This window comes from Drosophila innubila, assembly GCF_004354385.1.
Source record: "Drosophila innubila isolate TH190305 chromosome 3L unlocalized genomic scaffold, UK_Dinn_1.0 0_D_3L, whole genome shotgun sequence".
In the NCBI taxonomy this organism is placed as follows: Eukaryota; Metazoa; Arthropoda; class Insecta; order Diptera; family Drosophilidae; genus Drosophila; species Drosophila innubila.
The window spans coordinates 2,487,045-2,514,860 of NW_022995376.1; the positions used below are offsets into that span (position 1 = coordinate 2,487,045).

Here is a 27,816-nt window from a genome sequence, read left to right on the forward strand (position 1 = left end):
TAATTAAATTTATATGCAGACGAAATTGAAAAACCAAGCCATGAACAAAATCACATTCCGCTTGAAAATCGGTTCAGTGTTGACTAAGTTATGGAAGTTAGAAGTTGTTTACACCTTTGACCTAGCAACTTTACATGTCAAAATTTTTGTTCAATTTGACATGATTTTTAACAAGAAAATTAAAGGTCTCAGAATCGAATTTAAAGTGTTATTTTATACTAATTAGGGCCCCAGGAGTTGCTTAAAAGTGAAAACTCAGAATTTAAAATTTTAAAAAAAATATTTTTTCAAAAAAGTCAAAGGGGGGAGTACATGCTTTTTTCGGAAAAAATCGAAAATTATTTTTTTTTGAAAATTAAAAGTTTTTAAATGCAGAATCAATTTAGAGACCAAATAATGATCAAAATGATATTTCGAAAGAAAATCGGTTGAGTTTTGATAAAGTTATGGAAGTTTGAAGTTGGTGAAACCTTTGCCTTAGCAACTTTACAAGACAAATTTGTTGTCCGATTTCTCTTGATTTTTTACAGAAAAATAAAACGCCTCAAAATCAAATTTAAAGTGTTGTTTTATACTAATTAGGACACAAGGAGCTGTTTAAAAGTGAAAACAAAATATTTTAAATTTTGAAAAAAATATATTTTCGAAAAAGTCAAAGGGGGGAGTACATGATTTTGTCGCAAAAAATCAAAAATAAAATATTTTTGAAAGTTAATAATTTTTAAATGCAGAATCATTTTAGAGAACAAATAATGACCAAAATGCCATTACGCATGAAAATCGGTTGAGGTTTGACAAAGATATGGAAGTTTAATGTTGGTTAAACATTTGAAATAGGGAACCTTACTAAGAAGTTGATTAAAAGTAAATACTTCAGATTTAATTTTGAAAATTTCAAATCGAATGAGAAGGGTTCAATTTATGAAAATTAAAAGTTGATCAGACCTTTTTGTGTTCCGGAACGCTTTGAGACCTCAACTTAAAACATATTTTTCTTGTCATTCTTATACTAATCTATGTAACTTTTTTATAGCTACCAGCGAAGGCAGCATACCCATGAACGAGGGCGAGGAGCTGCAGGTGATTGAGAATGATCAGGGCGATGGCTGGACGCGAGTGCGACGAGCGAACAACTCAAATGGCTGGGACGAAGGATTTGTGCCGACGAGTTACATAAATTGCACACTCTTTGCTTAGAAAATGTTTGAGTGGAAGGGGTAGAGAGATCCCTAAGGAGTATAAACAGAAGAACAGCAGGAGGCAGTTTTAAATGTTAACTACTTAACAGCATTTTTGCATATGTTCCATACATTTGTGTACTTTTGTCATAACTTTGCGTTACTCTGGACAGCCATAAAACATTTTAAATCACATTAACATACAACACACACACTCACACTCAAGCACACGCACAACCATGTACATTTGACTTAAGATAAGGTAAAGATTTCGTTTTCTATACAAATGTTGTATACTATTTACTATGATTTTAAATGGCATTGATGATGAAGTAGATATATCATAAAATAATAAAACTTATCATAATTAATTATACTATATACACTATATATAATACTATATATGTATGTAGTATATTTAAATGCACCCCACGAGCAGACCTCACCTAATTCTAAGCAAAATGCAAACGTTTCCCTCTTCACAACATTAAATCAGAACAACAATTCAAAACAATCATGTATTAACTATTTATATACTGTATACATCAATTTATATATATATATATATATACATATAAAAAGTGTAATTTAATTGACACCTAAAGCATATTTATCTCAACCATCATAAAAAATAAGCTGGTAAACATATTGAAGGCACTCCAAAAATTAAAAATTCGAAATGCACTTTGCAATATGCTTACTACATTTATTTTTTATAATTGCATTTCGCATTTCATATTAATAAAAAAAAGAAAATATATACATACATACATATAGCACCTGCTACTTTTCGAGCTGACCAAGAAAAGCGACAGACACTGTGGCTATTAGATTGTAGAGAGCACATTTAAAATTATTGATAAATATACTAATTAAATGAGAGAAGACGCTTCCAAACAACTATTGAAAATAAAAACGATCTAATGTATGGCAAAAGTTATGACAATGTTGCATGTGTGGCATATGCGAAATTGGCAAAAAAAAAAAAACATAATATAAAATAAAAATTGGAAAGCAAATAACGCGCTAGCTTGTTATATATGAGAAATAGCAACAATTGTACATTTTACTTTACAAACTTAATTATAATTTTATACCTAAATAACTTTTGTATTGCTTTTTTGCCTTGTACATTTTCACACACTTACACACACATACATACACACATTTATATGTATTTAAATAATGAAGGAAATGTTTTTGAGGAAATTTTTGAAATTAATTTCGTTATAGGCAAAACATTTTAGTTATTTAAGTTAACAACAATTAAGGATTAAGTCAATGCAAAGCCGGGCGGCGCTACCTTTTGTTATATGTGTTGAACGCCAACTTTGCAATACATTTATATTTATAATTTACATAATATATGTATACATAATGCTATATAAACAAACATATATATATATACATATAAATAACCGAAATCAAAAGATATAAGTCTGCGACAAAAAGCAAAAATATTTAGCTGACCAGGCGAGTGAATTAGAATTTTAATTAGTTTCTTTACAACATTTTATTTTTGGTAACAATCTCCGATATGTCTGCAGTCTGGGAGTATTACGCTGAATAGTAATACTCTACTATATATAATTTAAGCAGGTTGTTAACATATTGGAGATTTATTGCTTTCATTGAACAAATTTTTATCTTATTTTTTTCATTTCATTTTCATACAATGCAAACGAAAGAAAAACTGAATACTAAGTGCGAGCGCAAAAGAATTTAAAATACGCGTAATTCCAAAATTCTTAAATTTATATAATTTATATATAGAAACTAATGCCGAATGATAAGCAGACACTTGATGAGAGAACTGAGATAATGTTTTACATAAAAAATGTGTGAAATCAGTTAAGAAATTAAGTGGCAAATGGTGTCATATGTGAAAGTGGTCAATTTTAAATGAGCATGACAACATTTGTAATAAAGAATAACGAAAATAAAATGAAGATTGAATAAAATAAACGTTTGCTATTTGAATTAACGTATTTTGTGAGACTGACTACAAGCTCGCTTGTACAAACATGTCTATTAAAAGCTGACTGCTATGCATTTACATTGAAACTGCTTTATTGTTGCAATTTGAACTGCTTGTCATAAGCTCTGTACTCAAGAGCTATTTGCTATGTCACTTGTAATAAAGAAACCCAACTAGCGCCATTTTGAACTAAAATAATACACTAAATGTAAAGCGCCATCTATAGTTCATATTTTAAGTGAATCACAGCACTTCTGCCAATTTTCGCTTATTTCCCGCGCAATCTGGCCTTTTTTTTGGAGGAAAACTGCGAGAAAAATTTGGAAATCACGGGAAGCGAAAAATTATTGGATTTTCTGGGAAATGCTTTTCGACTTTTCCCCCCTTTTTTAATGTTGTTGCCGGTTACACAAAAAAGTATGAAAAAAGTGGTAAGTTCATCATTATTTTGATATATTTTCTCTAATAAATAAATCAGCATTTTAAATTCCCACCAGAAATAGCTATTTTTTCGTTCAAATAAATATTGTAAGTTTATTGAAACTCAATTTGATATACATATTGTTTGTGGGTGTTGTATTTTGTTTTGTGTTTATGTTCTTGCTACATTTAAATATATAATAATATATATATTCATATTGTTCACATCTGTCTATATATTTAGTATAGTTTACTTAGGTTTAACAAAATTGTTAAAGTTAAGTTATCATACTACAAACTCGTGTAATCGTAAGCCTTGCTACACACACAAACACACCTATACCCTCTCACACACACACACGCACACACACACACACATAATCGGCACTTTTAAAGCGCGCTGTCCTTAATCCTTAACCCATGCTAGCCCTTGTCCTCAACGCTACACGTTGATATGGTGTTGTTTTTACAGTGTTCAAAGTACTCGTTGCAATTAGAATTAATATTCAACCAGTAGATATAAAGAGTAAATATATAATATGTATATAGTTAAAGTAGAGATCGTATAGATCAAATAGACTTAAGTTTCAGTTACAGAAAGAGTTGGTAGTACTCATAGTATTATGATAGTACCTACAGTTTAGCTTGAACAGCCGAAAAATAGAGTTTCAACAATGATTACAATAGTTTCTCTCTTAGCACAACCATTAATTTTAAGTTATCGTTTTCGAAAAAAGTTTCGGCCTTAAGCTAACAGCCAAAATGTAAAGAGTAATTAGTAATTATATTAGTAGTTTTAACCAGGAATCGTGTAACAGTAATTATTTAAAAAATATCAAACTAAATATCTTAGAAATATTTCGATGAGGTATCCTGACAACAGATAAAACCTTTATTTTCGATTTTTATTATAAAAATTATTATTGTTGCATTTTTAAGCTACAAAAAATAAAATATAATTTATATAATAATAATAAAAATGTTTACTTAGATCAGACATAAATTTTTTTTTAGAAAAAATTTAAATTAATTTTTAGTATTATTTTGTAATTTATAAAAATCAAATCGTTACGGTTCCTGGTTTTAACTTAAATGTAGTTTTTAGACACCCCTCTGTCTTTCTCTATCTCCCTCTCTCTTTCTGTCTCTCTATCCATCTCTTTTGTTTGTTTTTACCCTGTTTACCTGGACAATTACAGACATACTCGTACATTAAGCAGTTGCGTTTCGCAGGTTACAACAATGATAATGTTTTAAAGTAGTTCTTAACTAGTTTTTGGTTTTTTTTTGTAGTAAGCAACATTTAGTATTAACCTGGAAAATTGAATTGTGATAGTGTAATTCTGTAGCTCGAAAATGGCTTAAAGTCCTTTCGCTAACTAACGGTAAAAAGTCATCGCAAAGTGGTAGAAACAGTTAAGCGAGTTTTGCAATTTGCAGTTTGCAGCTTGTAGTAAAAAGTTTTGACTTAAAAAGTACTCTAGCTTCGTATTTGTAATATGACACAAGTATGCGTAAATATGTATGTGTGTATATATGTATATAGTATTTTAGCAATTTGATTTGATTTCGTTTTTCGAAAACTTTTTTTCTACTGATTTTTACTTGAAATTTTCCCAAGTTTGAAACTCCGAGTCAATAAGTTGTTTTTTGTTCACATTTTCAACCTTTAGTTTGGATTAAGTTTTTTATATTTCATTACAAGAGATTGTCCTGTTGAAAGTCATAATTTTGAAGCTGAATATTAGGGAGTGGGGTCGGATTTTCTGGCTAGAAAGAAGCTAAAAGTTTCTTTAAAATGTTGTGTTTTGTGCCTAGCAAAAAATGACTACAGTAAATTCGTCTTAATCACACGTTAGTCTCACTCACACACTCACACACATACATAAGAAGATTGTCATTTTAATTAAGCTTTTTTTGTGTGATTTTCTTTTTTGTACACTGAGAAAAAGTTTAGCTTGGTTTCTTGCAGATACAGAAAACCTTGCGGTTTTTTTTTGACTGCTTTGCTTTAGATTGTGGTTAAAATAGTTTTGTTTTGTTGGCTTAAATAGTGTGGTTAATTTGCGCAACATTTAGCTAACATTTAGTTATACATAACGGTAAATATATATATAAATTTATAGTGTATTAACTGCCTTTCGTTGCCTCGCATTTTCTTTTCGATATTATTGTTACTTTCCTGGTACAAACACAACAACAACAAGCGTTAAACACAACAACAACAGCAAGCCAAAAATATATTTATTTATATATAATATATATGTATCTTTTTTGTATTGTTTATCTTTCTGGTACTCTTGATTTCTCATTATTATTGTGCTCTCTAAATGTACCTTACCTTATTTAAACAAAGCTCTCTCTGTCACACACTTTAACTAACTTTCTCTCTAGCTCTTCTAACTATATTAATTATTATAGAGTATATAACTTTCTGTTGGGTAAAGGGGAAGTGTATTAATTTTTGGTAAACAAACTTATTAACTAACAAATTGAGCTTTAAGTTGTAAGTAGTATTCGCATATCGTTAAATTTTGGTGTTATGCATTTCAATTTTATTGTATTTGTTGTCAGTTGTTGTTGTTGTTGTTGGCATCGCATTCGCGTGTTCGGTCAAGGAGAATTATCCGAGTCCGAGCCGCCATAACTGTGCATGGGAAATAACGGATACCATCCATTGATGTGCTGTCCAATGTTCACCTTGTCCAGATTCACCTCCGTGCCGCCAAGTCCCTGATTGTGCTCAAAGCCCACACAACGCTGCCACACCATGATGACAATATTCCGGCCAAAAACATCAGCGCTCTGTGGTGTGCAAGAGAGAGAGAGACAGAGAAGAGAGGTAGAGAGAGGAAGAAGCAGAAAGTGAGTAAGTTTATTTGCATACAAATTGCGTTAATTTTACTCAGTGTGCGTAATTACTTGGCAACATATAAATAAATGCACAACCGAGTGGGCATATCAGGCTGACCAAAAGGCAATGGCTGCTTCCGTTGCACAGTGGTACAAATTGACAAAAAACTGCTACACTTTTTATTACAAGCATTTGATGCAGCATTGAATTAAAATTAAAATAATGATCAAAATGATATTCCGCATGAATATCGGTTAAGTTTTGCAAAAGTTATGACAGTTTGAAGTACGGAAAGTACGGAAAAAAATGTTTAGTAACTAAAACTTTGATGCAAAATCAATTTAGAAGCTATATAATGTTTAAAAATACATTGTGTATTGAAAGCAGAAAATTTATATTTAAAAAACCTTGACCTGAAAAACTTTAAATTTATCAAAGTTTTGCAAAAGTTATGACAGTTTGAAGTACGGAAAGTACGGAAAAAAATTTTTAGTAACTAAAATTTTGATGCAAAATCAATTTAGCAGCTATATGATGATTAAAAAGACATTGTGTATTGAAAGCAGAAAATTTTAATTTAACAAACTTTGACCAAAACTTTTTAGTATTAGCTTAAAAACTTTAAATTTATTAAACTTAAATTTGTTAGTGTATTTCTTTATTAGCTTAGACTGTGATTTTTGCAACAGAAAATGATAAAAGACCCCACTGTGCTGTACTGTGCTGCTTCATGCGTTGCAAATTGGCCGCTTGCCACATTTAATCGTATTACAATCACAAAAGCAGAAAGAGTATTAAGCATGTGCGTGTTGTCACAATTTGAATCATCATCGACTCACCTGATATTTAATGGTCTGCTTGTAGATGGGCTCTGCCGCATGCCGCACCACGCGCGTCTTCTTCTTGTGCCGCAGTCGATCGCCATCTTTGATGTAGCACTTGACATACGTATCTGGAGGCGTCTCGCAATCGGCATTGACGATATTCCGTGCACAAATCAGCTGAGATTAAGGTAAGATTTCAAAGAAAAAATAAACCATTTATTTACTTTTAGCATTTTGTATTTAATTTCTAGGTGAGTGAATGTGGACAAAATGTTTTAAATATATACTCTTTGTCCTCATTCACTCACTCACACACTGATCATTGAAAAACTAAACAATTAATAAACTTTTAGCATTTTGTATTTTATTTATCGGTGAGTGAATGGGGACAAAATTTTTTACATATATACTCTTTGTCCTCATTCACTCACTCACACACTGATCATTGAAAAACTAAACAATTTATTAACTTTAAGCATTTTGTATTTAATTTCTAGGTGAGTGTATGGGGACAAAATGTTTTACATATATACTCTTTGTCCTCATTCACTCACTCACACACTGATCATTGAAAAACTAAACAATGTATGAACTTTAAGCATTTTGTATTTTATTTTTCGGTGAGTGAATGGGGACAAAATGTTTTACATATATACTCTTTGTCCTCATTCACTCACTCACACACTGATCATTGAAAAACTAAACAATGTATGAACTTTAAGCATTTTATATTTTATTTATCGATGAGGGAATGGAACTGGGACAAAAAGTTTTGCATATATACTTTTGTCTTCATTCACTCGCTCACACACTGATCATTGAACAGCCCAAACTAGAAGACCCAGTTTTGCATAAAATGTTAAAAAATGTACCATATTAAATTCGTTTCAAAATAATAACAGCTTTAAAATTTATTAAATATTTTAATATTTTATTTTTCAACATTTTAAGACTTTTTTTATATGGGTATTTCTATATTTTAGAAAATAATAACAAAAATGTAGACCTATATAAAATTCTTAGCTATAAAATATTTTAAAATTACTTTAAAAAAATTTAGCAACTATGAAATTATAGAAGAAAATTATAAAAATGAGTTTTCCATTAGAAACTAAAAAAAATTTGCGAAAAATTAAGAATACATTTAAGTAAAATACATAAATATCAAAAATATAAATTAAAACAAATTAAATAACAATTTATTACTATTTTGCTAATCAAAATCATGCAATAACAAGTAAAAATTTTATTTATTTCTAGTTTTCGCCGTACAGGATTCATCAGGGAATCATTTAAGGATACTCACCTCCACTTCGACATTGCCTTTGATTTTGACAAAGCCCATTTTGAGTTCGCCATAACGTGCGGTGGTCAGACGATAGCCCTTGGGATGGATCTGTGAGGGACCGAGTTTGAGGCCATAGCTCGACTCGCTGCCCGTGATGGCAGCGACGTTGACGTAGCTGCCGCTGAGCGTCTTGGCCACACTCTGTTTCCGCTGTGGACTCTCGTTGCTGACCTCCGTGCTAGTGCGTTGATAGATGCTGCCCTTGCGCTGTGGACTCTCATTGCTGCTGTCCACACTGGGACGCTGATAGACACTGCCCTTGCGGGTGGGCGTGCCCATGGGAGGCGTTTCACTGGAGGCATGCACATACATGCTGCCCTTGCGTTGCATTTGTGATTGAGACTGAGACTGCAACTGTTGATCTCCCAGCTGGAAGATGCTGCTCTTGCGTTGTCCGGCTGATAGAATCTCCTGACCCCTTAGATTAATCATGCTGCCCTTGCGTAGTGTCTGCTGCTGTTGGTTGCCATCGCCCAGCATCTGATGCAGATTCTGTTTCTCCTGTGCCACATTTGAAACGGAGGCAGCCTGTTTGAGTCTGGACAATGCCTGCTTGGCGCTCTGCGGTGGCAACTGGCTGCCCGATCCCTTCCAGCGTGGACGAAAGCGTTTGTCCTCATCATCGGACGGTGGACTGGTCTCTGTGTTGCCAATGCCAATGGGCAGCTGTTGATGTTGCTGCAATTGCTGCTGCAACTGCAACTGTTGCAGCTGCAGTTGTTGTTGCTGCGAGAGATCAAGAATGGAATTCTTGCGACTGTTGGGACCACTGGGCAGTCCCACGCGACTAGCACCTGCATCAAGGGATTAAGCAAGTCATTCAGATCAGTAAAACATAAATAATAATTAAATATATCTCAAAAAAGGGACAAATATCGCTCAACGGAATTCAACTCCAACTCAATATACCAAAGTTTTTACTGGGCGAAATTTGAAGAGAGTTACAAGTGCACGTTCTAAGACTAAATCTAAATTTAAGTTCTACTCTAGGGAGAAAGTAATGCCAAAAATAAGCACATAACAATCATGCAAAGTAACAGTAATTTGGCACACACATTGCGTATACGTAATATTTGATTAATTTGCAAGGATTAAAATATATGCTATGTTTAAAAAAAAATTAATAATAAAATAATATAAAATAAATGAAACGATGTAGTGAAACCATGTAACCACCAATTAAGTAAATTGCATACACCGCGTATACGTAATTTTTGTATAACTAGCTATATTTATAAAAATTACTGTATATTTATAAAATTTGTATAGCAAATATTAAATTTGTACCCAAAATAAGTATAAATACTGGTCTTAAACGGCTTTGCCCGTGCTGAATATTGTTAACATTTATAAATTATAAAAGTTAAATAAGAAAAACACTTTCCTTATATTAAAATATTAATAAATAAAAGTAAAAATAAATTACTTACTGGAAACAAATAGTCTTTTTATTTGTCATTTAAAATTATGTCCTTTAAAAAATTAAAAGGATACCGTCGGCAGGTGGTCTAATAAAATTTGTCCTTTAACAAAAATTAAGCATATTTTGGCCATATAATTGCGCAAATCGGCAGGACATAGTTTGCTAGGCTCGTCAGGACGAACTCTATCGATCGGCATCAAAAAATTATGGTGTCATCTAAGGATCATACACTTGGAAAATTTCAGTCCAAAGTCGCTAAGAAACTGGCTGAAAACACAAAATCCTTAATAATTCCTAAAGTAACAAAACGATTTGAATGTCCTTTGGTCCATCGATAGCCGTGACCAAAAGGCTTCGATAGACACCAGATTAAACCTGATCCTTTGAAGGATATTCGAGATATGTCTTTTTTTTTATACACAAAAAAGTACGAATTTTTTAGCTCCTGCAAGGACTTTGGTCCTTTTAAATACATATTCAGATTGGTCATGCCTAGGGCTATCTCTATGCAAAAGAACACCCTTCTAGTCCTTGAAATGGCGGAGTTACAGGCATTTTTCTGTTTTCAGGCCAAATTTTCTATAAAAAAAAAACTTGATGACAATTTTTTTGAAAGATAATCCAAATCCTTGAATGCAGTTCAATAGTCCTGCTTCCTGTGAGTAAAAAAAAAGTTATCCTTTCGAAATTCGCAAGGATGCAGAGGAACAAGAGCTATAAACAGAATGTCCTTTTTCGAAGATTATGCAGGAGCTCTAACAAGTTCGTCCTTTAACGAAAATTAAGCACAGCTTGGCCAAATCCTGACATATTTCGGTTGGATTTGGTATGCTGTGTTAGCCAGGATCAAAGCCATCGATTTGCATTAAAGGATAATGAGGTCAAGTACCAAAGCGATTGGAATTTGATTGAATTGAAATTAACTTCAAAGTTACGAGTTTATTGAAATAAATACAAATAAAATATGACAAAACACGAGTACTACATATTTGTTGAAGGTATTAAAAGTTGTAAACTATGGCTGAAGTGAACATTGATGACGTGTTGAATGTGCTGGGTAAAGATTAAGGTAACCATTTCGAATATATTATTGTAGTTATTTCCCGACAGGCTTTGGTCGTATGCAGTTAATCCTATTCATCAGTTGTGCGACACAACAAATGTATATATCAAATGAGCAATTTGGATTGGGATTGGTGTCTGTGGCGGCGAGTTGTGACTTTCAGATCGATGAGCATAGAATGGCATGGTTAATGACAGCTGTGTTTATAGCACAGGTGGGATCGAGTCACTATTTGGGCTATAAATCGGATGAGATTGGAAGGCGTAAGCTGATTCTCATCTCATCGATGCTGACCATGTTGTTCTCATTGATATCATCTTTTATGCCAGATTTTTGGTCATTTCTTGTCGTTCGCTTCATTACGAGCTGCTTGTAAGTATTGAAATATATATACTACCTTCAGTGGCAAATTCATTAATTTGCGACAGTCTTCCTGGTCCAGGTTCGACCGTGCTCACCTACATGAGTGAGTTTACACAGATCAAGCTGCGCCCCGAAGTCACCAATTTTCTAAGCTATGCTCTTGGCGTTAGCATGATCTATGTGCCACGTAAGCAATTTATTACAAATCTTTACACTGACAAAGAAAACTTCAAATTTCGAATATTTGTGTAGAAAATTTTGTATTTCAAATAAGACAACTTTAACAAAAAAAAAAAATATATATATACATATAAACTAAACAACGCGATCAATTTTCTTTTTTTAAGAAATTATTGTTATCGACGCATTTTTCTGAGTTAAGATATTAAATTAAGAATTTTGTCTTAAAACTATAAACTTTAGTTTAATAAACTTTTTGAAAAGATTGTTATGATTTTTGAGACTAGTGAACTAGTGAACGAAAAATAAAATGTATACCAAAAAAAAGTTTTTTAACAGTGTATATATATTAACAATAAATAAAGTCTTTAAAAATTAAATAAAATTACTATATTTTAAATGTTTTTCTATAAAATGAGTCGAGAATTATATTTTTTTTATCAGCATAAATGTGAAAAAATCGTTTTTGTTTATTTAAAAAAACTGAATTTTTTGATCTGTATATGCTGATAAAATTTTTTAAACAGTGCATATAAATTAATTGTAAGTAAAGTCTTTAAAAATAAAATAAAATTATTATATTTCAAATGTTTTTCTATAAAATGAGTCGAGAATTATAACTTTTAAATCAGCATAAATGTGAAAAAAACGTTTTTGTTATTTAAAAATAAACTGAATTTTTTGATCTGTATATGCTGATAAAATTTTTGTAACAGTGCATATAATTTAAAAGTAAATAAAGTCATTAAACATAAAATAAAATTATTATATTTCAAATGTTTTTCTATAAAATGAGTCGAGAATTACAAACTTTTTTATCAGCAAAAATGTGAAAAAAACAATTTTGTTTTAAAATAAAAAAACGGAATTTTTTGATCTGTATATGCTGATAAAATAGTAACATATTTTTTTTAGCAGTGTAGAGATTTTAATATTCTTTCATTCCTCAGTTGTGAGCATGTGGTTGTTACCTTTGAATATTCGCCTAATGATAACGGACAACTATGGATTTACCAGTTGGCGTGCTCTTATGGTCGTTAATCTGCTGCCTGGTGTAATTTCCTGGATCATGATCTTTTGCATGCCCGAGAGTCCCAAGTATTATCTATCCATTAATCAGGTGGACAAGGCTTTGGAGGTATTGGAAAGGTGCTGTCGATATAACAAGGGTAAGGATGTCACCCTCAAGAGTTTAGGCTTTGAAAATGTGTCACAGCCTCGTTTACGCGGTGATTCCTATATTAAACATAACTTGTGAGTAGTTTAAGTGTGCAATTTTTTTAATGCCTATTTCAAGTGATCTTTCAACAGTCTTTTCATCCGCATGTGGAGCGAAACGAAGCCTTTGCTGCAGGGCATGTATCTGCGACATATGCTGCTGATTATTGCAATTCTGATCTTCGAATTTGGCACGTGGGTAGACAGTTCTAATAAACATGTATCTAAATAATTTTAGACATTTTCAAAATGCTTTTTTAAATTTATTACTTAAATTCTTTCCTTGACTTCTTTATTATTCTATTCTCCATATACAATTAAGATTTTTTTTTGTAGTTTCACAAAGTTATTACTTTTGTATAGTTTTTTATCTATAATTTTATACTATTAATATTTTTATTAAATAACTTGGCAGCCTTTAAATTTTAAGTATAATAATAATCTAAATAAGAAAACCTTATAATTTGCAGCACGATTGATAGTTTCATAAAGCTATTACTTTTTTTATAGTATTCTATCTATAATTTTGTAGTAGGAATATTTTTATTAAATAGCTTGGTAGCCTTTAAATTTTAAGTATAATAATCTAGATAAGAAAACCTAATAATTTGCAGCACGATTGCAGAAATTATTAAAAAAAATATGAAATATAAATATTTATTTATTTTCTGAAAGTCGATTTTTCTTTAAAGCTGTCTGCATTTATATATTTATTAATTTAAAATTCATGTCTCTTCATTTAATTTGAGGTATTATTTTATTTACAGGGGTTTTGGTCTGGCCGTTTGGATGCCGCGTATACTTAAAATGCAGAGCGATGTTGGCGATCCAATGATACTCTGTGATTTGGTGGAAGCAGCACATGCCTTAAATAAAACGGTAGCCGAATCAGAGGTATGTGTCAAAGGTATAAATATTCCATGCATATTGCATATCCAATTGATTGATATTGATTATATGATCAAATCTTAATTTCATAATTATTTTTCTTAAATTTTGTTAATTTTTTCTTTCAGTGCAATGTGCCAACAAAGTTTCTGTTGTATGCCATATTTAACGGATGTTGTTGCTTGGCCATGTTTATGTTGATCAGTCTGCTTTTGATTTGGATTAATCGCAAGATTATTCTGTTGGCCTTTGCGATGCTCGCTACCATTGCTGGTTTTATGCTCAACGTGGTCAAGACACATTTTTTTGTTACCGCGTGTTTTGTGTTTCTGACTGTGCCTCCACTGTGTAGTCTGAGATTGATATTATCTGTGCTAATTGATGTGATACCCACGCATTTAAGGTAAGTTAACCAGGGACTTTCAATAGGAGTTGGAATTAATAATGATCAAAATGGTATTCTGGAACATCAGTCAAGATTTGGCAAAGTTATGATAGTTGGAAATTTTTGACTATGGGTCAAGGGGCAAGTCAAGGGAAAGTTCGTAAAGTAAAATAGACAGTGATAGGGGATAAAATTGAATTTTTTAACTATTTAATGTTTTGATGCAAAACTAAAGTAGAGGCCAAATAATGATCAAAATGGTATTCCACTTAAAAATCGGTCAAGATTTGGCAAAGTTATGACAGTCTGAAGTTTTTGAATAAGTGTCAAGGGGCAAGTCAAGGGAAAGTCCGAATAAAATAGACAGTGATACGGGAAAAAATCGAATTTTTTAAGTACATTATATTTTGACGCAGAATCAAAGTAGAGGCCATAAAATGATCAAAATGGTATTCCGCATGAAAATCGGTCAAGATTTGGCAAAGTTATGATAATTTTAAGTTTTTGAGTAAGTGTTAAGGGACAAGTCGAGGGAAGTTCGGATAAAATAGACAGTGATACGGGAAAAAATCGAATTTTTTAACTAGTTAATATTTTTATGCAGAACTAAAGTAGAGGCCAAATAATGATCAAAATGGTATTCCACTTGAAAATCGGTCAAGATTTGGCAAAGTTATGACAGTCTGAAGTTTTTGAATAAGTGTCAAGGGGCAAGTCAAGGGAAAGTCCGGATAATATAGACAGTGATAGGGGAAAAAATCGAATTTTTTAAGTACATTATATTTTGACGCAGAATCAAAGTAGAGGCCATAAAATGATCAAAATGGTATTCCGGATGAAAATCGGTCAAGATTTGGCAAAGTTATGATAATTTTAAGTTTTTGAGTAAGCGTCAAGGGGTAAGTCAAGTGAAGTTCGAATAAAATAGACAGTGATAGTGGAAAAAAATCGAATTTTTTAAGCAAATAATATTTTGATGCCGAATCAAAGTAGAGGTCAAATAATGATCAAAATGGTATTCCGCATGAAAATCGGTCAAGTTTTTACAAAGTTATGACAATTTGAAGTTCTTGAGTAAGTGTTAAGGGACAAGTCAAGGGACAGTCCGGATAAAATAGACAGTGAAACGGGAAAAAATCGAATTTTTTAAGTACATTATATTTTGACGCAGAATCAAAGAAGAGGCCATAAAATGATCAAAATGGTATTCCGCATGAAAATCGGTAAAGATTTGGCAAAGTTATGATAATTTTAAGTTTTTGAGTAAGCGTCAAGGGGCAAGTCAAGTGAAGTTCGAATAAAATAGACAGTGATAGGGGAAAAAATCGAATTTTTTAACTAGTTAATATTTTGATGCAAAACTAAAGTAGAGGCCAAATAATGATCAAAATGGTATTCCACTTGAAAATCGGTCAAGATTTGGCAAAGTTATGACAGTCTGAAGTTTTTGAATAAGTGTCAAGGGGCAAGTCAAGGGAAAGTCCGGATAATATAGACAGTGATAGGGGGAAAATATGGAATTTTAAAAATTTATAATATTTTGATGCAGAATCAAAGTAGAGACCAAAAAATGATCAAAATGGTATTCCGCATGAAAATCAGTCAATTTTTGGCAAAGTTATGTAAGTTTGAAGTTGGTCAGACTTTGGATCTAGCAAGTTAGTTTAAGTTTAAGTTATAATTTATGTACAATTTGGCCAGATTTAATGCAAGAAATTTACAATAAAGGCTTTTGATTAAGAGTAAAACCTAAGATTAATCAAATTTTAAATCTCTTGCAGAAATAAATCTGTTGCCCTGGCTATGATGTTTGGACGGATTGGAGTTTTGTTTGCCGGTTTGTACGTGGGTTACACACTGAAATGGAATTGTTATCTCACATTCAATGCATTCGCTGCTGTCATGTTAAGTAGGTGGAATATGCTGCGTATACTTGATATTTACATATGTCTTTTACAGTCAGCTTTGTGCTCATAACACGTTTACCATCGGATGCGGATGTTATTGACATTGCAACAAAATAATTTGTTCATCTATATATTTATTTTAAGTGATTTGCATTGTATGTCAATAAATGCTTGTATGAAGTTACATAACAAAAAAATGTTCAAATTGTTGTTGTTTAAATTAAATTTGTAGTTAACATGTCCACAGATATAGATGTTGTTTTGGATTTGATTGGTAAGCAATTTGATTCTTGGTTTTATCGAGCAGTTTTTTTTAACGTATATATATATATATATATTTAGGTCTTGGTTGGACACAGCTGTTGATATTTTTGAGTTGTTCGATGGCAATGATCTATTTTGTCAATGAGATAATGGGCATCAGTATTGTGGCCATATCGATAGCCTGTGAATTTAATTTATCCCCAACCGAACTTTTTCTCTTAAGAAGTGCGGGATTTATGGGCATGATTCTATTTACCTATTATGTCGGTTACAAGTCGGATCAGATTGGAAGACGTAAAGCGATGTTATACTCATTGGTGATGTCATTAATATCATCAGCTATTTCTTTAACCATGCCCATATTTTATTGCTTTCTCATTTGCCGTATAATAGCTGGCTTATCGTAAGTCCAAAATTTTTTAGCCGACTCAGTAAGTAGCTTGTGTTTTTTTTTTACCAGTCTCTCTGGCATTATGGCGACTGCATTCACCTATCTGATGGAGTATACAACAATTCAAGTGCGTCCCAGAATGGCTAATTTTTTCACCTATGCCGTTGTCATGTCCTTTATTTTTGTGCCACGTGAGTATTTCAAAACAAAGTATTATTATTTTTGAGCTAATTTAGGATCAATAGTTTTGGCTCATGTCTTTGAGCCCTTGCATACTGTACTGTGGAGCATGGGCAGCTTTCATGTGCGTGTCTGGCGACTTTGTATGCTCCTCAATCTGATACCAGGCATAATTGCCTTAATAGCATTTTCAGTGTTGCCAGAGTCAGCCAAATATTTACTCTCTGTGGGCAATAACGAAGCTGCCTACGAGATACTCAATCGTCTTTGTCTAAGCAATCGCAGAGAGAGCTTGGAGACTCTAAATGTGACCAGAGTTACACAAGCACATATTCCACCTATTCTTGAGAAACAATCGAATTGCATTTATCGCTTGTGGTACGAAACGCTGCCATTGTTTAAGCCACCCTATGTGAAACAGTATGTGATCATCGTATTGATTATTTGCGCCTATTTCTTTGTGTGAGTACTGTAATATATTTAGTAATAGAGAATACTATAATTTTGATAAAAAAATGAATTATTTAGATGAATGGAACAAAACTATACAGTTAGATAAGAAAGTGTTTTGACGAAGGCTGCAACCCGGTTCAGAACCGAACCTCGTAAAACTGGTTCGGTTCGGGTTTTTAAGCAGCCTGAACCGGATCATGAACCGAACCCTTGAATTTATTTACTTTGAGAAACCGAACCTAAACAAAACCGCTTTCTAAAATAAATGGTTCGGTTCAAAAAAAAAAATAAATTCATAAAATTTTTGGTTTTCTTATAGAACACAATTATTTGCGACTTCTGATTAAAAAAGTCATATTTAAATCTTCAAACAAATTTAAATTATCATCAAAATTTGATTTCATAAAAAAAATAAAATAAATTAGTTCAAAATGTTGAGAAAAATGTATAACAATACAAATATTTTTTTGTATGAAATTGAAACAAGGTTCGAACCCAAACCTTGGGTTCAGGGGGTATATAGGCCAATCCGCGAACCAAACCGATGTCTTGTTCTATGGCTTGAAGCGCCGAACCGAACCTTTGACAAAATTTTGGAGGTTTGCAGCCTTGGTTTTGATTCACAAATTTTATTATTATTTTATTTTTTTGCTTTTTTGATAATAACCAAGCAAAAGAAAATATGAATTAAAATAAGTATCCATACTCAATATATGCTTTTTTTGCAAATGAAAATATGTAAATGTGTAATCACTTTCTTGACTAACATTATATTTGAACCAAAATTATAAAAAAAGTAAATTTTCATTACATTTTTTCTGTTTTCAACAGCGGCAATGGCTTTCAACTGTGGTTCACAGCGATTCGTTATCAACTGACTAATAAGAGGAGTATCATGTGCGATCATTTGAAAGAAGACAATAGTTCACCTAACGATTCGATGTGTACAGATAAGCCCATAAACTATACAGAAAGTATTATTTTGGGCCTTTCTGCTCTGTGCACTTGTGCTTGGATTACCATATTGCTTTGCTTTTTAAGTCGACGCAGCATTATGCTTGTTAATGCGGTTATTTCGACCATTGGTGGACTGAGTCTCAATTTTGTCAAAAATCAGCTATTGCAGCTATTTGCCATGGTGATATTCATAACGATGCTAATCATGGCCATTCCACTGGCCAATTCTGCCATAGCCGATATGGTGCCCACGTATTTAAGGTAAGCATTAAATATTATAAATTTATTAAAATCTTTGTTATATTTTATATAATTTCCATTATATTCAACTTGAATTTCTCAGGGGTAAAGCAATGAGTTTTTCTCTCACGCTTGCACGTTTATCGGTCATTATTGCCAATAGTATAATTGGACATTTTCTGTACGATTATTGTTTGATTACATTCAATATATTTGTGCTTGTAGTAATTGGTAAGTTTGACACGATGCGTATACTTAATATTTGTATATATAATTTCTTTTATTTATTTGCAGCTATTGTCATTTTGATAGCAATTCTACGTGTGTAATAAGCAGACAACTTTTCATATCTATATTTTGTATTTTTGGATACTGTGCGTATACGTGATATGCGTAATTATTTAAGTGACATGCTTGATAGAAATTTTTTTACAACTAAATTGATCATTATTGTTTGTTTTGAGTCCAAATTGCATGGCAGTAGTTTAATTCTACACTCGATGAAAGTCATAGAAAGATTTATAAGTAATTTATTATTGTTTGTACGCGTATGTATTTGGAAAATATACAATTATTATAAAATCAATACTAATTCTTTTGGTTAAAGTGAGTCACACACTGCGTATGCTTGATATGCCAACTGAATTTTGTGTCAAGAATTCATTTAGAAATCTTTCAAATCATTGTTTGATAAATATTTTATACTTTTATATTGTTTTTATTTCTTGTTGTGTTGTTTAGCATGGCTGAAATTGATGTGGACGATACTGATGTGGACGATGTTTTGGATCTCATCGGTAACTATTAATTTTTCTCAAGTTTTACTCTCATTTTCTGCTTTATAGGATTTGGATACATGCAGTTGTTAATGATGCTGACCTGTGCCATGATTATTCTCTATCTGAACAATGAATTAATGGGCATTAATCTTGTTAATCTATCAATTGACTGTGAATACTCAATAGATAATACGCAGCTCTCAATTTTGTCAATTGCTGCGTTCCTGGGCTTAATTTTAACCTCATCTTATGCTGGCTATAAGACGGATCATATTGGACGACGTACCATGGTGATATATTCATTGATGTTCTCCTTGTTATCAACGTTTTTTTCCTCACTTATGCCCAATTTTTATTCGTTTCTCTTTTGGAGATTTGCCACTGGACTCTGGTTGGTATGAATGGGATTATATTTTTGATAATTTCTGTATAGTTTCTGATGTTGTTTGCTAGTATTTCTGGTGCTGGTATTAATAGCTTGACTTATATAACGGAGTTCACGAAAATTGAGCATCGTCCTCGCGTAGTTAATTTCGTATCTCATGCTGTGGCTCTGGGTTCGTTGTATATGCCAGGTAGGTAAGGGGAATCTCTATACTAATTTTCAAAAATAAAACTAAGCTTAACAAAATTTAGCAATAAAAATTAAGAAAACTAAACTAGGAAGCTTCTAATATAGCAATCAAAATTAGGAAAGCAAACTTCGCAATAATTTTATAAGAAATAAGAATTTTAGAATACAAAAATTAAGAAAAAGACAAAATCAAATATATTTTTGACAAGTTTCAAAATAAACCAAAAAGAGACCCTACATTTTTATTAATCAATCATATCAAAATGGCTAAAATCAAGTACTTTAATAAATATTTATTTAATTTATTAATAAAATAAAATCAAGTACTTTAATAAATATTTATTTAATTTATTAATAAAATAAAATCAAGTACTTTAATAAATATTTATTTAATTTATTAATAAAATAAAATCAAGTACTTTAATAAATATTTATTTAATTTATTAATAAAATTAGATCAAGTACTTAAATAAATATTTATTTAATTTATAAATAAAATAGACCAAAAAAAAGACCTAACATTTTAATAAATCAATTATATAAAAATGACTAAATTATAAGTACTTTAATAAATATTTATTTAAATTACTAATAAATTATTTTTTCCTTAATTTTGTCTTTTAATATTTGTTTTACTAATTTAACTACTCTGAATATTTTTTCAAGTTGAATTTCGTAATTTATGATGCCTGTCTTTCAACCATAATTTATTTATTTGTATTTGTCATTTCTAAATTAATATTGGGTATTCGTATGAGGTATTATTAAAAGCATTGCCGAGTCTGCTATATTAATAAGTCCTTTATTAATAACCGCAGCTATGGCTAATCTAATGCGTCCTTTGGGTCGAGTGCTTTGGAGTATGGGAGATTATGATGTGCGCGTTTGGCGATTTAATTTGTTGCTACATTGTTTTCCGGGAGTTTTAGCCTTTATTGGCATGTGGGTGTTGCCAGAGACGGCCAAGTTTCTGATCTCCGTGGGAGACTATGATGGCGCCTACAAGGTACTGGATCGCCTCTGTCTGAGAAATCGCAAACAGGATCTAAAGAGTTTTGGCGTCACTGGCGTTACACAACCACGTATGGGTCCCAGACTGTCACAGTCAAAGCGTTTTGTGACACGTTTTGGCCAGGATATGAAGATGATCTTTGGTAGATACTATTTAAAGCCCATTCTGCAAGTTACCATCATACTCAGCGCATTTACTTCTGTGTGAGTATATTAAAAATAACTTAACTTAATTTGCACATAATATAATAATAATAATAGTATGTCAAGTAATTGCTTTGACAACGAAAAAAGTGCATTTAATTTTATTTTGATAAAAAAAAGTAGTTAAGCTCAGTAAATCTTATTATTTAATTTTTTTTAACTTGTACTAAGAATATTAAGCAACTATAATAAAAAATAAATATAAAATAAATAAAAAACAGGTGAAGGTAATTTTTTAAATTATTTTATTATAGTTTCTTATAGTTTAATAATTATACTTTTAAAAATTTTACAAATATACGTAAATTTTCTGCAAAAAACAATTACTTGACAAACTGTACACATTTTTTAGGAGCAATGGCTTTACTTTGTGGTTTAATAACAATAAGCAACTATAATAAAAAAAATTAAATGTAATAAAAAAATAGGTAAAGGTTATTTTTTAAGTTATTTTACTATAGTTTCTTAAAGTTCAATATTTATGCTTTTAAAATTTTTACAAATATACGCATATTTTTGGTAAAAACAATTACTTGTATATACTATATATATATTTTTCAGTGGCAATGGCTTTACTTTGTGGTTCACAAAAATGCGTAATGATTCGTCCTCAAAGGATGCAATACTTTGTGAGTCAATTGATTATTGTCATGCGACAAATGAGACAAGTGGAGAACAAGATTGCTGGCAAAAGAATATATCATATACAGATGGCGTTATCCTAAGTTGCAGTGTTTTTTGCTGTTGCGTTTTCACGGCTCTGCTGCTCAAGTTTCTAAGACGTCGTACTGTGTTAACTTGTAATGCATTTCTGGCCTCAATGTGTGGCTTTCTGCTCAATTTTGTCAAGCTAAGAGAGCCGCAGCTCGTTTCGCTGGTTCTATTTATAACGCTGTGCACCAGCACAATTTCATTGGCGGGATCTGTTATCATGGATGTGGTGCCAACTTATTTGAGGTGAGGAATAAATATTTATATGTCCCTATTAAACAGAAGTAGCTGAATACAGTCAAAACACTTTTTTTTAATGCTTTCTGCTAAGCTCAAAACAGATAAAAATTTAAATTTGATCGTACTTATTTTTATCTTTCATGTATTTTGTCTCTAGCAAAAAAACAATAATATCTGAGCAGTAACAACTTATAATAACACTTTTGTAAATTCTCACAGATTCTTAAAAAGTTTTTCTAGCCAATAAATTAATACAAAAACACTTTGTATGATTTTTTCGGCTATTAATCACATAAAAAAATTAGTAATAACAGCAGAAAACATAGAGCAGAATTGTAACTGATAATTCTTTTGTTTTATATTATGAATACCAAAAGAATTATTGCTCTAGAATACTAATAGAAAAATTGTTGAACGATTTTAGTGATGTCTGAATTTAATTAGATTAATTAAATATTCCTTTTCAGAGGCAAATCGGTGGCCTTAACTTATATGTTGGCACGACTTGCCATTATAATAACAAGTATTTTACATGGACACATGATGTGCGATTATTGTTTGATATTTATTAATTTATTTGTTTATTTTCTATTTGGTGAGTTTTAATATAATAATTAATGATAATATATTATAATCTGTTTATTAATGATTTTTGTTTTCATTACAGTGGCCGCTGTTTTATCAATATTTCTACCAGTTTAATAAAACGCTGGCTGCTGTTAATGCAAAATTCGTTTATATTATTTATGAATAAAATTTGACTATGTTCGGGTACTGTGACGTATACGTGATATGCGTAATTATTTGACAGGCATGCGTCATTAAAACTTTTGCGCAACAACCAGAGAGAAAGAGAGGGAGTGGAATCTGTATTATCAGCGGGCACAATCAGTCAATCAATCATTCAATCAATTGAGCGCACACAAAGCACACTGTGAACATTTTGTTTGAGGCAAAAAGGATTATGACAAAAGTTCAAATATTTTTCTCAAGGCCCATCAGCCAAAAATAAAATAAATGTCAAATAAACTTGGCAAAAGTCTCTCTGTGTGGGTGTTTATATACATGTATGTATGTGTCTGTGTGTTTGCCGGATATGAATGTGCGTTAAATGTTAAAGCAGCAGGAGACTCAAATAAAATTGAGCTAAAGGAAAAGCGGCTTATTGTAAAGAAAGCGGAGGCGAAACATATTGAAAGCAAAGTCAGCAAACTTGCTTAACTGGCGCTATAATAAGGACACTCGACTTGTGGACAGAAGCAGCTAGAAGAAGATACGCGGTGAGTGTGTGGAGTGAGTGAGGATGGGAATAGTAGTAGAAAATGGAGTAGGTGTGGGAGCAAGAGTAGTAGTTAGAGTAGTGGAAGTAAAAGTAGAAAATGGAATACAGAAACTAAGAGGAAGTAGAATGTGAGAAAAAATAAAAATAGTAGTAGAAATAGGAGTAGAAATGGGAGTAGAAATAGGAGTAGAAATAGTAGCAAACATATGAGTGGGATTAAGAATGCTAATAGAAATAGAAGAAGGAGTACCTAAAGAAATACAACAACAGAAGCAATAGTGGTAGAAGTAGGAATTAGGTGTAAAGGTAAAAGTAGAAGGAGGAAGAGAAGCAGAAAGTGGAACAGAAAGTGGAGCAGAAAAAGGAGTAGATGTAGGAGTATAAGTAGTAGGAATTATAGTTATATTTAATAGAAGCAATTCTAATTCAAGAAGAAACTTGCTTTTAAAAATCGACATAGAAATATTGATGTATCGATACATCGAAAAAGATTTCATATGCGGAAAATATAATTTTAAAAAAATCCTTGGGTCATTATTGTTGTTATAGATAATATTTTTAAATTTCGTTGACATATTTCTAACATTTTCAATTGCAAACGTATCAGTTTTAAAATGAACATCGATGGATTTTCAATCTAGGATAGATGGATTTTATCTAGATGAATTATAAAATTTTCTTTGGCATATTTCTAACTTTTTAAGTGTCAAAAGTAACAATTTTAAATGAAACATTAATGGATTTCAATCGATATATCAAAGAAGAATATGTAGATAACACTTTATAAAATTTTGTTCACGTCGTAAGTTAGAATGGACAGAAGAAATAGTAGCAGAAATTTAAGTAGTAGTAAGTAAAAGTGGACGTTAAAGTAGTAAGTAGAAAAAGGAGTAGATGTGGCTTTTTGTTTTGATTTCCATATTTAACGACTTCTTTGTGGCACTTCAAATATTTTTTCGTTGCTCTTTAGCCTTATATTCGTTTTGTTTGTTCTTTTTGCTTTATTTCGCTTACTTATCCATATGCTTTTTGCGTGTTTTTCATATTTTAAAAGATAATTTCAAGGTTGAGCTATTTTTGGGCCGTTGAGGACGCCGTTGAAGGGTTTATGTCAGGCGTCAAGCAGTTGTCAGCCAACAGGTAACAGGTAACAGGTAACTGGTAACAGGTAACAGCTAATAAGGCGTGGCAGTTCACGCATGTGTGTGTGTGTGTGAGTGTGGGAGTATGTGTGTGTGTGTGGCTTTGCATTTTAAATAAAATTTGTTGCGGCTGCTTTTGGTTGCTTTGTGCAAATAGCAGCAATAAGCTGAGATAAGCCCAGCCAAATGATGGCATCAAAAGTTTTCTTGTGTCCTGGGAATTGTCCTGACTTTTGCTTTATTTATTTATATATATATTTTTTTTTTTGAGACAGGACTAAGCTGCGTGTGTCTTAATAAGATGACAACAAATGTAAGAGAAAAGCGAAGAAGTAGACAAGAAAAAATTTGTGTAGCTCAAGCAGCGTGCATAATAGGTGAATTGTGTGTGAAAGTGTGTGTTAATTAAGTGGCATGCAACTAGCAGAAAAGACGAGCATTATATTCCCTCCAAATGAAACAGGGAAATGCCCCAAAATGTGTGGCAAGCAAAACGTAGTAACTCAAAAAAACGCAAAGAAAAGTACATTTTGCATTCTTACCAGTGGGTGAGTTGGTTTTATTATTATTTGTGTGTTATCAAAATACTTTTGCTTTGCTTTCTTGTTGTGGTTATAGTTATAGTTGTTGTTGTTGTTGTCGGTATTCGTTTATAAATATTTTGCAATTAGGTGTACAGAAACATTGATGCTGCCAAGCTCAATTTGCAGTGTGGTTTTCAGTTGTATAATTTACAAAATTTAAGTTTCTTGTGGTTTTTCTTTTTTTTTTGTTTGACTACTCGCAAATTATTTCATTGCGATTTACAGCCGTGCAAATATATATATAAATATTTATTTGGTTATTTGAAAATTGAGTGTCTGAGGTGCATTCGCTATAATCTTTGTGATTTAACGATTTAGTTTAAATTTAATTTTTTTTTTAAGTTTAGTAGAATTTAAAATAGTGTTATTAAATATTTGTTATTGCTGAGTTTTCATTTATACGTGTTATTTGTCCAGTTTGTGTAGGGAGTGTCAAAGCTTTGATAATGCGACACCGATATTGTGGCTAATAGGTGTGAGAGAGACGGAAGAGCAAAGAAATTAGATAGACAGTTGTAAATAGTAGAGGCCAAGGCAATAGTTCAGTTGGATAATATATGGTAAAGTATATCAAGTTGCAAAATCTTTAATTAGGTGAGCCAGAGACACACAACAAGGCAGGTTCAAGTGAGAGCGAGAGACAGAGACAGAGACAGAGACAGAGACAGATACAGATGTATATATATATGTATAGAGAAAGATAGCAAGTGTGTAGCTAGGTCACAGAGAGAGAGAGAGAGAGGCATAATGAGAGTACACCTTGTACTTCCCAAGGTTCAATATCACATTCATGTATTATATTCTTCACATTTTCAACACCCAGAGAAATAGGCTTTTAAATTTAAATATTTACACTTTAATTTAATCCTATCCTATGATCCGATGATTTAGCGTTGTTTATAAAAAGAGTTTTCCAAGAGCATTTCCAATCTTTTGATTGTAAAGTATTTTTATTTTTAATTTTTTAATTTAAAGAATAATTGAATAAAGCAAAATAAAATGAAAAAAATTATTGTAAATAAATGAATTGTTAATTTCAATTCTCATCTAATAAAAGATGGAAAGAGTCTAAGCTTCAAAATTTTTTAAGTTATATATCAACTGTTTTAATATTTCATTATTAAATTTAATGACTTGAACCAACATTGTGTAAAATAGGCTTATTTAAAAAATGAAATATGTTAAATATTTGAGCTAAATAAAGACAAAATTTTATTTTTTATAAAAAACATATTAAATTTGAATAGATTTTAATTAATTTATATAAAATTTATACTATATACAATTTATTCTCAATAAACCAATTTTATATTATATGTTTTTTCCCTTTGATCTCATTATAATACGGAAATAATGCTGTAAAGCACAGTCTGATTTAAATTTATTCCAAAAATTGTTATACACTATAAAAAACGTGGAATATAAGTTTAATAAAATAATAATTAAATAATATTCAACGTAAATAAATTTATGCCAAATATTTGAATCTGCATATATTAAACTGTTTGTCCTGACTGACTGACTGATCTTGGTGCAGCCCAAACGGTAAGAGCGAGGAGAATGAAATTTTGGCACAACATAGCTGCGAAATTTTCATCATGCAAGCTTTGAATTTAAGTTTAATAAAATAATAATTAAATAATATGTAAGGTATTTAATTTGAATATAATTGAGTTAACTTTTATGAATATTTGAAAAAAAATATTATTAAACGTTACGTTAAATATTTTATTTGTCGACTTAACACAGTCGACGTATAGTAAAAATTAAGCTTAAGTGCTTATTTATCATGTTTGGTTATACTATATTCACATTTAATTAAACATTTTATTTAAGTTAAATGAGAGTGTTTTATATTTGGTATTTAAAAGTGATCAATTCCACTTTAATTGTATTTATTTTTAGTAAGCGTTTTTTCTCTGGGTGTCAGCCTATATAAAGTATCGATACTTACGTCTCGATCCCATGCGCTGTTTGTTGTGCTGCTCGGTGCCGAGGCTCATGGTGCGTCCCAGTTCGCCGCGCACAGCTTTTAAGGACTTCAGGATCTCATCCGGATCGCGGCGTGCCACCGAGGAGCGACGCCTGCCCACCAAATAGGAGGTGGGCGGTGTGGCCATCGCATCCTCCTCGAGCCGATGCTTCTCGGCATCCTGGAAGCTCGAGCGACGCGATCCCGGCAATGAGCGCGAGAAGTCCTTACCCAGCTGATACACCTCCACCTCCATGGTCTCCGACTGCGACGAGCCGCGTCGTGAGCCGGCAATCCAAGCAGTATCCGGATGCAACAGCGTCGCCCCATCCCCAATGGAGTCCACCTCATCCGATATGGAGCGTTGCATGTTGTAATCGCGACGCAACAGACGTGACACATCGCCACCAGCACCGGCTGCAATCGAGCCACGTGGCGAGACACTCGGAGATTTGCTGATGCTGATGCCACGCAATCCCTTGGGATCCTCCAGGCGACACCAGATGGCCTGGTCATCGAGGAACGCCTGCTGCAGCTCAATGTTGCATTCCCCCAGAAAGATGGACTCGGTGTGCGGCACCAGATCCCACAGCTGTATGTCTATATACCGATCCATCAGACTGTCCGCCTTCACGTGCGCAAAGGTCAAGGTCGCATTCCATATGGGATTCTGGGTGGGACGACTGACCTCTGTCTGCTGCACACTGCCATCACCACTGCAGGGATTAAGAGAAAGGAAAATATATTTTAAAATTACTTTCTCTTTTTTTTCTTAATAAATAATTATAATATTTTAATAACTA

At 32.0% G+C, this 27,816-nt stretch overlaps 4 protein-coding genes across 5 annotated transcripts in view; 3 read left to right on the forward strand and 1 right to left on the reverse strand.

Annotated features, from left to right (window-relative positions):
- LOC117788815 (formin-binding protein 1-like) overlaps positions 1 to 3,139 on the forward strand; it is a 50,700-nt gene extending 47,561 nt beyond the window's left edge. The window contains exon 11 of the mRNA XM_034627687.1: positions 1,034 to 3,139. Coding sequence (XP_034483578.1) covers positions 1,034 to 1,197 — 164 coding nt within the window. The 3' untranslated portion in view covers positions 1,198 to 3,139. The remainder of the gene's footprint in view (positions 1 to 1,033) is intronic.
- Positions 3,140 to 5,592: 2,453 nt separating this feature from the next.
- The window catches only part of LOC117788814 (regulating synaptic membrane exocytosis protein 2), a 61,178-nt gene continuing 38,954 nt past the window's right edge, over positions 5,593 to 27,816 (reverse strand). Inside the window, exons 12-16 of one of the 2 annotated variants that reach the window (XM_034627684.1) lie at positions 26,996 to 27,729; positions 8,811 to 9,396; positions 8,561 to 8,768; positions 7,270 to 7,431; positions 5,593 to 6,381 (exon numbers count right to left, since the gene is read on the reverse strand). In XM_034627684.1, the coding sequence (XP_034483575.1) occupies positions 6,190 to 6,381; positions 7,270 to 7,431; positions 8,561 to 8,768; positions 8,811 to 9,396; positions 26,996 to 27,729 (1,882 nt within the window). In that variant the 3' untranslated portion in view covers positions 5,593 to 6,189. Of the gene's footprint in view, positions 6,382 to 7,269; positions 7,432 to 8,560; positions 8,769 to 8,810; positions 9,397 to 25,396; positions 25,508 to 26,995; positions 27,730 to 27,816 lie in introns of those variants that run through there. The other variant, XM_034627685.1, reaches the window with a different exon arrangement.
- On the forward strand, positions 11,012 to 16,226 carry LOC117788816 (synaptic vesicle glycoprotein 2B-like). The gene is made up of 9 exons (XM_034627688.1): positions 11,012 to 11,082; positions 11,136 to 11,460; positions 11,517 to 11,638; positions 12,582 to 12,885; positions 12,943 to 13,044; positions 13,617 to 13,743; positions 13,866 to 14,140; positions 15,904 to 16,031; positions 16,082 to 16,226. The coding sequence occupies exons 1-9, from the start codon at positions 11,043 to 11,045 to the stop codon at positions 16,144 to 16,146; spliced, it is 1,488 nt and encodes a 495-aa protein (XP_034483579.1). The 5' UTR covers positions 11,012 to 11,042; the 3' UTR covers positions 16,147 to 16,226.
- LOC117788817 (synaptic vesicle glycoprotein 2B-like) lies at positions 16,249 to 19,100 on the forward strand. Its single transcript, XM_034627689.1, has 7 exons — positions 16,249 to 16,303; positions 16,372 to 16,696; positions 16,754 to 16,875; positions 16,930 to 17,326; positions 18,149 to 18,535; positions 18,618 to 18,745; positions 18,809 to 19,100. The coding sequence occupies exons 1-7, from the start codon at positions 16,267 to 16,269 to the stop codon at positions 18,841 to 18,843; spliced, it is 1,431 nt and encodes a 476-aa protein (XP_034483580.1). The 5' UTR covers positions 16,249 to 16,266; the 3' UTR covers positions 18,844 to 19,100.